Here is a 12,493-nt window from a genome sequence, read left to right on the forward strand (position 1 = left end):
TTTCATTAGTTTGATTTTTTAATTGTTTCTTGATATCTCATAAAGCCATTAACTTCTAGTTCCCCAATTCTAAATTTTAAGGATTCTTTTTAAGGTGAGGACCAAATAAGATAATATTTATAAAGCATATAGCACAGTACTTGGCACATTATAGATACTATATATATATATATATGTATGTACATATACATATATATGCATATCCCTTTCTTTTATCAGTACAATTAAGGAATGTACAAGATGATTTATCTCTCAATTTCTTTCCAACTCTCTGTTGTATTATTCGATATTATGATAACCTAATGACCCATGCTATCCATCTCAATCCCACACAAAGTAATATCTCTATAACAGGATTGTATGGAGGGTCCACTTTAGTATCTAGAACCAAACTATAGCAACAAAAGTATGATCATTAGAACAACATATAGACATAATAAAAATCAATTTGGGCTTCTCAAGTTTGAAGGTATCTCATCATAATGATGACCTAGGAGATCTGCTTGGATCCTATATGCCGACTTCGTAGCTTCCTCATAGCTGCCTTTACCTCTTCATTTCGCAGAGTATAGATAATAGGGTTCAAGAACGGAGTGAAGACAGTGAAAAACACAGAGATAAACTTGTCAATAGGGAAACTGTCAAAAGGCCAAATATAAATGAAGATTAATGGTCCAAAGAAAAGCACCACAACAGTAACATGGGCAGACAGGGTAGAAAGTGCTTTTGAAGTCCCTGTAGAGGAGCGGCTTTGGACAGTGACAAGGATGATTGTATAAGAAATTAATAAAAGGATGAAGCAGATGAGGGATAAGAGCCCACTATTAGTTAGCACCATGATTTCCAGAAAGTAGGTATCTAAACAGGCAAGCTTAATCACTAGAGGTAGGTCACAAAAGAAATTATCCACCTTGTTGGGCCCACAGAAAGGCAAGTTCACTGTGAAAACCAAGTGGCTTGCTGAGTGCAAGATGCCAATAGCCCATGAGACTGACACCAAAACTGTGCACACACGCCGACTCATGATGGTCATATAGTGAAGGGGTTTGCATATAGCAATATATCTGTCATATGCCATGGCAACAAGAAGCACCATTTCACTGCCTCCAAAGACATGCAAAAAGAAGATTTGGGACATGCAACCCTCAAAGGTTATGGTCTTGTGCTCATTGAGGAAATCAGCAATCATTTTAGGGGTGGCAAAGGTGGCCTGACACACATCAATGAAGGAGAGGTTGCTAAGGAGGAAGTACATGGGGGAGTGCAGGCGGGAGTCTGTAATGACTGTGAGAATTATAAGCAAATTGCCCAGCACAGCAGCACCATAAAATAAAGAAAAGACAAAGAAAAGGGAAAGCTGGAGTCCCCAAGAACTAGACAAGCCCAACAGAATGAATTCAGTCACCACTGATTTGTTGCTCCACTCCATTTATAGAACACAGGAGGTTGAAGTTAACTAGGGAAAAAGGAAAATAGCACATATTTAATCACAACATTAAAAGATTATTCCCTCCCCCTTTTTAATTTGCAAAATGGCATTCAATTCAACAAGGAATAGGGAATAGATCTGCAATTACATATGTCCAGTGAGTCTCCTTTTGTTGTTACCTTCTCTGCAACTCATAATCATAGAGTTGTCTGGACCCTTCAAGGATAAGCAATTAGTCAATGAGTATTTATGTGCCAGGTTAAGGAGATATAAATAAAAAGAAACAAGAAATCCCTACTCACAACTTTACCTTCTAATGAGAGTATGAGGAGCAAGTACATATAAATGAGCATGAATAGGAAGTTAATATCTAAATATTAATAGTAGTTATATACAAGAAAGTCTTAGAAGGATGGTAATAATAGCTGGGCAGATAAGGAAAAACTTCATACAGAAGATAGTTTCTGAGTTGCATCGCAAAGGAAGAGAGGAACTCTGAGGCTCAAGTGACTTACCCAAGGTCAGACTACCACTGTATGTCAGCAACAGAGCTTGAACACAGGTTTTCCTGGCTCCAAAGCCAGCCCCCTGAGCTACAAAGTCATGTTGGCTCTTCAGTTAAGCACAAATTTATTAAAAGTGTTCCAGGTATTGGGGATATAGAGATGAAAAGTAACCCAAACCTTGACTTCATGGACTTTTAAATCTCCTAGTTAAGATACAGAAAACACGCAGAAAAATATGATACAAAGCTGAATGTGATGGAAGCAAAGGAAGAATCCAGACAAAGTGCTCTAAGAAAAATAAAAAAGATGATTAATTCTCCATTTTCAGCTGACAAGGTTTAGGAAAGATATCCCAGTAGGACCTGAAATGGGTCTTGAAAGAAGAGATAGAGATGATGGAGTATTTTTCAGAAATATAAGAAAGCCTAGGAAAATGAATAGAGGAAGGAAAGATCAGGATGAGACTGAGAAATGTTGTCATTTAGTTTGTCTGAAACTTAAAGACCATAAAAATAAATCTTAAAAAAGAAATTTAAAGACAATGAAAGGGAATATTGTAAAATAAAGTTTCAGATGAAGTTGGTTGTAACCATTTTATGGAAGTTTTTCAATGTGAGACAAAGAATCTTATATTTTATCTAACCAATAACAAGGACCCAGAAAGATAACATCACATCTTGAAAAAACAAATAGCCTTAGAGTCAGAAAGACCTTGATTTAAGTTCTATCTCTAACATGTGCTGGCTATATTTCTCTTGGCAAATCACTCAAGAATGGGAACTATTTTGGGCTGTCTTTGTACCCCTAGCACAGTTCCTGGCACATGAATTACACTTAATAAATGCTGGTTCATTTGATTTCACTTACTACCTCATTGAGTTGCTAGTCTCATTGAGATGCCAATCTGCATTAATGGAAGAAATTTCTTTATTGATGGGTATTTAAACCAATAAAAAATCAGCATGTCCAGTGATGCCTAGTCAAGGCAGTAAAAAGGCCAAAGGCATACTTTAGGAAGATTTAGTACAGCTAATAAGGACATGTTGTGAACTGAATTTTAATTGATTATGCACATAATTCTGATAACTATTGTGATTGAATTACTTAGACAAATGTGTTAATTCCCTCTTCTTTTGGATATTTCTCTTTAGTCAGTGCCCATATGAAATATTTGTGACATAGAAAGATATGGATAGATACATAGATGATATGAATAAACTCTAAAGAGACATCAAACATGAGAGAGACAATAGCCCCAATATATATTCTGATATATGTGTATATCTTTGTATGTGTATACACACACACATACGTATATATGTCAAGTAATTCAGCATATCCACTTTACTCTTCAAGTCATATTACCAGACTCTACACATCCAAGACAAGTGAATAATGAACAAGGAAATGTGAGACTTGTTCTGAGGTTGCTGTCAGTGTAACCACGAGAATAAAAATAATTGAGGAGAAATGAAAAAAGGGGAAATTTCTTCAGTCATTTGGAAATGAAAGACATGGAAGCAGATCCTAGGTTTGTGGACTCAATAGTAAAGACAGAAAGGAAAGAAAAATTTCTTAGAGGTGAGATAAGCATAGTTGTAAAATTCCATTCTATATTATATAACCTTGTTTGTTCTTTCCAATTAATGGTCTTTATGTATAGTGTAATGTCTAGTCCTTTCCCCCACTACCATTATCTATGCACTAGAATATATGTGGAGCTTATTGGATTCCACTTCAGCAAAATAAAACTTTAACAACTTCAATTTTTAAAGTCATTCATCAAAATGGGGAGAAAGGTAGTTGGAATTAATCAACTGGATAGAAAAAAAAATCCAAATTTCATCTAATGTTCTCAGAGGGAAAAAATTTAAGTTATAAAATATATTTTAAAAACATTATTTATGATAAATTTGATTACATTGTCAAGTATGTGTAAGCTTTGATATAATTGTGTAATAACAATATTAATGCCAGTCTGACATACCTGTAACTTGGGAAAAAAAAGATTTAGAAAGTTTGTAGGTTTCTTTAGATATTCTCCTCCTTAATCCCACGTACTTTTGCCTGTTTTAAAATAAATACTTGAATTTTGGACACATGAATCTTTTAAAAAGAAAGAAAAACATCATAAACTATATTTAAATGTAATTTGTTTTAAGCCCCTAAAATACCAGATTACCTCTAGTTTATAAACCAAAAGAGAAAAAAGAAAGTAGTAGAAATCTTATCCGTACCTAAATCATTTATCTTAACTTATTTAAAAGGGAACTTCATTGTGTAATGCCTTAAACATCAAAGTGTGCAGCAAACATTTTAAGAAAGTTAAAAGAAAAACAAAAGATCATGCTTATAAAGAATGACATCCCTTGGGGGGCAGCTGGGTAGCTCAGTGGATTGAGAACCAAGCCTAGAGACAGGAGGTTCTAGGTTCAAATCTGGCCTCAGACACTTCCTAGCTGTGTGACCCTGGGCAAGTCACTTGACCCCCATTGCCTAGCCCTTACCACTCTTCTGCCTTGGAGCCAATACACAGTATTGACTCCAAGACGGAAGGGTTAAAAAAAAAAAAGGAATGACATCCCTTGAAGAAAACTATAGTTAAAAAAACAAAGCAAAAACTGATGGAATATAAGAAGATAACTCATTTAAATGAAATGTTTTGGATTTCTTTATAAAGGACTTGTTTCAACAAAACAAAGCAGTTTGTACTATTATTATTTTTATTTCCATGTTTTAGTATTTAATCAGCATACCCATAATTTATTGCCTAGTAATAAAATGTTACCAACACTACAAAGTAGGATATCAAAGCAAACATAAATGTAAACTCCAATATGCACTCATGCTCTTTGTTTAAAATTCTATTTTAAAAAGTTGAAACTTTTTGTGCTGTTATATATTATGAAATTTTTCAACGCTAAAAACATTTTTTGTTTTTTTAATTTACTGGTGATTAGAATTTTTTTAAGTGTCAACTTTTTTGATTGGGTATTTATTGTTTTTGATGTTTGGACTTTTAGGGGTTAATTATGAAACACTGACGATTTAATGTAGCATGAGAAATATGATACTTGTTGGGAGGTAGTTTTGGTAAACTTAATTGAATGTTTTCAGAAATTAAAATAAATCTTGATTCAGTATAAAAATAAAATAAAATAGTGAACTTTTTTTCTGCCCAACATCGTCATTCAACAAAGCAATCAATATTTTCTACTCTGGGTTTCAGGAGAATGCCTTTGAAGTGACTTCTACACTTAGTACAATTTTCTATACACAGAATGAAGCTTAAAACCCCACTAAGACTTTTGGAATATCCCATATGTATTGGGAAGGACAGACTACTTATCTTAAATGACACACCAGAGCTTCTAATTCAAATCTAACATGACTATAAAACAATGAGAATAATTGGTAAATATCCTTCCTGCAAAACCCTCCTCAAGTTCTGTCATAGAAAGAGAAATAATGAAGAAGTTAAAATCCAGTATATCTAAATGACTCCACCTCTTTTGTCTTTTAAAAAAATTGGGAGTCCATAGTAAGGGGGAGAAAGAAAAGCTCTAGTCACTTAATTCCAATTTCCTAGCCTTTGCTACTTTTCCTTATTTTAAAAAATCATTGATAAGAAGAAATTTCAAAATATACCAAAATTTGTATAATAGCACTCTTTGTGATAACAAAGAATTGAAAACAAACTAGATGCCCATCCAGTAGGAAATGGCTTAACAAGTTGTGATATATGCATTTATAGTACAGTATTATGTCATAAGAAATTATTAATGGATGAATCTAGAGAAGAATGTGAAGAGACACATGAACTGATGAGTAAAGTAAGAAAACCTGTAATATAAGCAGAAATAACCACTCCAAAAATTCAAAAGTTGAGTATTACAAAATTATAAAGAATAAGTATGGTAGGGGCAGTTAGATAGCTCAATGGATATAACACCAGACCTGGGGATGGGAGGTCCTGGGTTCAAATCTGGCCCCAGATACTTCCTAGCTGTGTGACTCAGGGCAAGTCACTTAATTCCAATTTCCTAGCCTTTGCTACTTTTCTGCCTTGGAACCAGTACATAGTGTTGATTCTAAGACAAAAAGTAAGGGTTTAAAAAAAGAAAAATAAAAAGCATGGTTCAATAAGGCCAAGATAGTGGAGTATAAGCAGCAATTCAATTGAACTCTCTCAAAATTCCCTTCTAAACAACTTTAAAATAGCTTCAAATCAAATTTTGACCTGATAAAGTGAAAAAAAAAAAGTTGAGATTTTTTCTAGCCCAAGATAACTTGGAAGTTTGGCAGTTGAGATAGTGACACCAGGGTTGGGGTGGGTCTGTAGCACAGTACAAACAGATGCTAATATCAGTTGCAGGACTTGGATGCAACAGCAGCTTTGGGAGTTTCTGGCCCAGAAACATTAAAGGGATCAGACCACTAATCAAAAAGAGATTATAGGGGATCCTTTGCTTGCACTGGGTGCAAGAACCTGTTGCATTGCATTCAGGGGAACAGGGTATCTGATTATAGTTCCATAAACAAGAGGAGCACTAGTATTTGTGGCTGCAAGAGATCAAGGTCCTTCCAGGGTAAAGAACAAAGCACAGATCAAGAGAGCAGTGACCATACCTATCTTTAAGTTATAGTACCTCAGAAGCACCCAAAACCCCAGAACTAGCTCTGAAAACAACACCACAAAAATCTGAAGTTCAGAACAATGCCACTTACATGAAAGGAAAAGTTTAATTTTAACATATTGTAAAAGTCAAGAAATTGAGCTGGAAAAATTGAGCAAACAACAAAAAAAGAGCTTTACTATGAAGTTATTACAGTGACAGGGAAGATCATAACATAGAGTCAGAAGAAGACATCAATATCAAAGCAATTACAAGCAAAGAATCAAAAGAAAAAAATGTGAATTAGACACAAGCCTAACAAAAATTCCTAGAAACACTTGAAAAGGATTTTAAAATTCAAATGAGAAAGGCAGATGAAAAATTGTGAAAGGAGTGAGTGATGCAAAAAATTTATGAAAAGAGAATTAATAGATTAGTAAAAAGAGATACAAAATTACTAAAGAAAATAACACGTTAAAAAACAGAATTGGGGAACTAGTGAAAAGACAGAAGAATTCAGTTGATGAGACAAACTCCATAAAAAGCATAAATGGCCATATGGGGAAAAGATGTACAAAAAATCACTAGAAAAAGAACTCCTTTAGAAGTAGATTTGGTCAATTGTGGGGAATGGGAAAAAAAATTCACTGTAGAAAACAATTCATTAAAAATTAAAATTGGGCAAATGAAAGCCAATGAGTCCATGAGACACCAAGATACAATATGACAAAGTAAAAAAAAAATAAAAAAAAAAAACAAAATGTGAAAATGTTCATGAGAAAAACATAAACCTGGAAAAGCAGATCAAGGAAAAATATCTTAATGTTTATTGGATTGCCTGAAAGTCATGATCAGAAAAAAAAGAAAAAAACTAAACCTCCTATTTTAAGAAATCATAAAAGATAACTGCCCTAATATCCTAGAATCAGAGGACAAAATAAAAATCAAAAGAATCCACCAATAATATCTTGAAAAAGATCGCCAAATGAAAACTCATAAGAATATTATAGCCAGATTCCAGAACTCTTAGATCAAAGAAAAAATATCATGAGCATCCAGAAAGGAACAATTCAAGTATTGTCAGGATAACATAAGATTTATCAATTTCCATGTTGTGGTACATGAATGTTATAGAATACTATTATTCTACAAGAAATGATGAGCATGATGGTTTCAGAAAAAAACAGTACTTATATGAAATCATACACAAGGAAATGAGCAAAACTAGAATGTTCTACATAATAAAAGCAATTTTGTATGATAATCTACTGTGAATTCCAGCTATTCTGATAAATACAATGATCCAAAAAAATTCTGAAAGAATTATGATAAGAAATGCTATCCACCTCCAGAAAAAGAAATGATGGGTGGAGTCAAAGTGCACGTTTCGGTAAGTTTTTCTTTCATTTTATTTTTCTTGCTTTTGTTTTGCAACATAGTTAATTTGGAGATGTATTTTGTATGATTTCACATATATAACTGATATATTTCTCATGGTCTGTGTTAGTGATGAAAGGAAAAAAGTGTAAAACACAAATTTCTTAAAAGAATGTTAATATTTTTTAAAAAGAATAAGCATGGCTCAAAAGAAGATATATGAGAAAACATTCTGACCCTACCATTTTTTCCAGAAATGAAAGACCCATAAGTGTTGTACATTGCACATATTTTGAGACTTTTTCTATGTTTTGAACAGGTTTGCTGAGATTATTTTTTTTTGTGTCTTTAATAAATGACATTTTATATGAGATGGCTCTTTGGAAGGAGAATAAGAATTTATTGCAGGGGGCAGCTCAGTGTAGTGAGAGCCAGGCCTAGAGATGGGAAGTCCTAGATTCAAATCTGGCCTCAGAAACTTCCCAGCTGTGTGACCCTGGGCAAGTCACTTGACCCCCATTGCCTAGCCCTTACCACTCTTCTGCCTTGGAGTCAATACACAGTATTGACTCCAAGATGGAAGGTAAGGGTTAAAAAAAAAAAGAATTTATTGGGAGAAACTATGTTGATGTGAAAAAAATTGGAGAAATATTATTTTCTCATGGATGGGTGAGAGATAATATAGTTAAAATGACAATTCTACCTAAACTAATTGAATTATTCAATGCCATCCCAATTAAATCACCAAAAATATTTTTGAGCTAGAAAAATCAATAACAAAGTTCATTTGGAAGAACAAAAGATCAAGAATATTAAAAATGAGGAAAAGAACAGAAAGGAAGAATGTCTAGCATTCTAATTATTAAAAAAAATTATCTGGTTTTGGCTAAGAAACAGAAAGGTAGAATGATGGAAGAGGATAGATTAAACAACATCAGTAAAAGATTATAATAATCTTTATTTGACAAAAGCATTCATCCAGATTTTGGGGATAAGAAATCATTATTTGGTAAATTTTTTGGACAACTAGAAAATAGTTTGGAAGAAACTAGTTATAAACCAATATCTTATACCATTTTCTAAGATAAGATCAAAATGGATGCATGATCTAGACATAAAAGAAGCCATCATAAATAAATTAGAAGAACAGGGAAAATATTACTTAACAGATTTATGGAGAGGAGAAGAGTTTATGAGTCAACAAGAGATGGAGAGCATTGTAAAATATAAAATGGATACTTTTGAGTACATTATATTCAAAAGTTTTCATACAAACATAACAAAGTTGCCAAGAATATAAGGAAAGCAGATAACTGGGGGGAGGAGGTGAGTTATAGACAGCCTCTGAGAGGTCTTATATCTAAAACATATGGTGAAATTTGTCAAATTTATAAGAATAAGAGGTATATCCTATTGAAAATGGGTAAAGGATAAAAATAGACAGTTTTGGGGTAAAGAAATCAAAGCCAAATAGAGGTATATGAAAAAATGCTCTAAATTAGAGAAATGCAAACCAGAACAATTCTGACATATCATCTCACACTTGTCACATTCTATATAATGACAAAGGGAAAAATGACAGATGTTGGAAGGGACATGGATAAATGTAAACATTAATACATTGTTGGTGGAGCTATGAACTGGTCTAACCATTTTAAAGAGGAATTTAGGATTACACCAAGAGAATTATAAAACTGAATGTACCCTTAGATACAGCAATACCAAAAAACTTGGAAAGAACCACATTGGATAATGAATAGCAAAATGAATAGGACCAAGAGAACAGTATACACAGTTACAGAATTAATACTGTTAGAATAAATTGTAAATGTTACTTCTGGAGAATGAACTGAAAGGTGGAAACATGAAATAATTTGTATGAACAGATCTGTCTCCTGGATGATGTGATGCAGGGAGGGTAGGATACTTGTGGATGAATTCCATTAATTATTTTTAAATAAATAAAAACTCATTTTTAATGAAATAAAAATTATTTGTGAACAGGGAAGGGGAGAGAGGGGAGATCTAGAAGAGAGGGAAAATAAACTTCCTATTTCCTTCTGGGTTGAAAAATGGCTCAAAGACTTTCAAAGTCCTTAAATTGTAACCTTTCTGACATTTTTTCCATTTAATTCTATTTAATTCAATTAATTCCATTTAATCTTTTCTCAAACTTGCCTTAAACAAGAAAAAGGGAATATTCTTCAATGAGGAATATTTATGTCTCTGTCTTCCCCATTCCTTCATCTATAGTTTTCTTCAAAATTACTGATTTTGAATTCTCTGCATTTTCTGCCACAGATACAAAATTCTTCTAGCCAAATAAGTTATTTTGTGTATGGTACAACATATCTTTAAATAATTCTGTAAATACTTAAAACTAACAAATCAAGTATTTGGAAGTTGCTATTTTGTCTTCTATGTATTTACATCTGATAATTCTCACTTTCCAGAAAGTGTTTCCTAAGTGTGTTTTCCTAAATTATGCTTATTTGTTACCATGGTTTCATTATTTTTTTTCTTATTAGGGAAAGAAATGGGGAGGAGGAGAGAGGGATGAAGGAAAGGAGGGAGGGGGGAAGAGAGAGAGAGAGAGAGAGAGAGAGAGAGAGAGAGAGAGAGAGAGAGAGAGAGAGAGAGAGAGAGAGAGAGAGAGAGAGAGAGAGAGAGAGAGAGAGAGAGAGAGAGAAAGAGAGAGATAGAGAGAGAGTCCTCTAGGGCATAAGGAGCAAGATTAAAACAAAAGGAAGAAGGATTATAGATATACCACTACTTCAGAGACTAGCTTCTTTTTCGATGTCTGTATCCTTTAACTCTTCACTGTCTTTCAAACAAATTATATGTGTGTGTTTGTACATATATATATATACATATATACATACAAAATGTGTACATATACATACCATACTGAATATACATATATATATATATATATATATATATATATATATATATATGAGTTAAGAATTATTTCCCAAATAGGATAATATGTTTAGTCCTGGAAGGGATCTTCCCTCATTTTAACAGTTGATGAAACTAAGGCCTATGTAGGTTATAAATGACTTGTCCAATAGCACCCTAGCAATAAAGTAAGTGTCTTAGCTGAGATTTTGAAGTTAAAGTTACTGACTCTCAATTCATTGCTTTTCCCATCATGATATACTTATCAGATAGGAGAATTAAATGGTAGTTGCTTAGCCTTTGACATCAGAGCATCAGACCAAAAGCTCCAGTAGATAACTAGATAACCAAAAGCTTTTGTAATGTCCCAGTATCCTAGAGAAAACAACAACACTTCATTAATATATGATTAATACTGCTTTGGATGAAGGAAATTACTAATAAGAGAGTATGGCGTCTAAAGGGATAATTGGAGGGAAGTCTCCTCTGACTTAGCATACTGGTCTGACTCAGAAATTATATTTAGCTAAGTATAACTATGGAAAATACCATGAGAGTTTATGAGTCAAAAGAATACCATGAATTAGCTTCTTTAAAATCAAGTTCTGTTTTGTCTCCTGTGATACATTAGCTCAAATAGTTATTAAAATATTGAAAATCTGGAGATCTGAGGCAGTGCTACAAAATAGATATGATTAGCATAGGAATTGAACATGAAAACAAACAACCCAGAGGAAAGACAATAAGAAGTTAATCTATCAAGTTATCTAATTTTAGATAACTATCAAGATAAGTCCTTAAAATTTTTTTTGAACTCTTTCTTACCATGTACACAAACAAACAATCTGGAAAAAAGTCAACTATGCATAATGTAGTTATGTTACCTGTATGCATGTCCATTTATATGTGTATATATCTATCTATATCTATATTCTCAAAAGATGGGGGTAAACTTCATTATGTATATTTGTATATACACACACAGACATCTGTATGCGGATAAACATATATGCATATATGTATAGATTTTTTCTATGTGCATTATGGATATTAGGCAAATTGTTTACAATTTCATATTTCTATTGTATAGACACAGCTTTAATTTCCCTTTGAATATTGACAGGAAATTCACTTTCAATTAAATAACCACCTCATGTATTTTATTGTGAAGTTAGTTATTATATTTTATACCCACCTTCATCCTACCATGCTTCCATTGTACTTATTGAACATAAAAAAGACAGATTGAGAGGTTTTGAATGAGTTTTTTTCTTTGTATCCAAAACATTGGATCATTTAAAATCAAAACCCCCAAATCCCCTTCCTTTAGCAATGAGCTGGCTCACATTTTTCTAGCCCTTAAAGATTTTCATAATCCTTTCCTCATGATTGCTGTTAGTCAAAGAGTGCAAATGTTTTTGTAAATCCATGATACAAATGAGAAAATTAGGACTTAGCAAGGCAAAGTAATTTGCCTGAAATCACACAGTATATGGAATAGCCAGTAATTGAAGCTAGATTTTTTTAAGGGATTATCATTTTCTAAACCACCTCTCTGATTTAAAATATGAAGATTATGGAGTACAGGATGGGTAGAACAAACTAGATATATCATCATTGCTATCTCTGTGTTTTTTGAGTACTGACTGGCTCCATGATGATAA

At 33.0% G+C, this 12,493-nt stretch overlaps 1 protein-coding gene across 1 annotated transcript; it reads right to left on the reverse strand.

Annotated features, from left to right (window-relative positions):
• Positions 1 to 490: 490 nt before the first annotated feature.
• Positions 491 to 1,429, reverse strand: LOC100618848 (olfactory receptor 4K1-like). Its single transcript, XM_016431592.2, has one exon. The coding sequence runs from the start codon at positions 1,427 to 1,429 to the stop codon at positions 491 to 493; it is 939 nt and encodes a 312-aa protein (XP_016287078.2).
• Between the last annotated feature and the right edge of the window lie 11,064 nt (positions 1,430 to 12,493).

Source organism: Monodelphis domestica, chromosome 1 (genome assembly GCF_027887165.1).
Source record: "Monodelphis domestica isolate mMonDom1 chromosome 1, mMonDom1.pri, whole genome shotgun sequence".
Taxonomy (NCBI): domain Eukaryota; kingdom Metazoa; phylum Chordata; class Mammalia; order Didelphimorphia; family Didelphidae; genus Monodelphis; species Monodelphis domestica.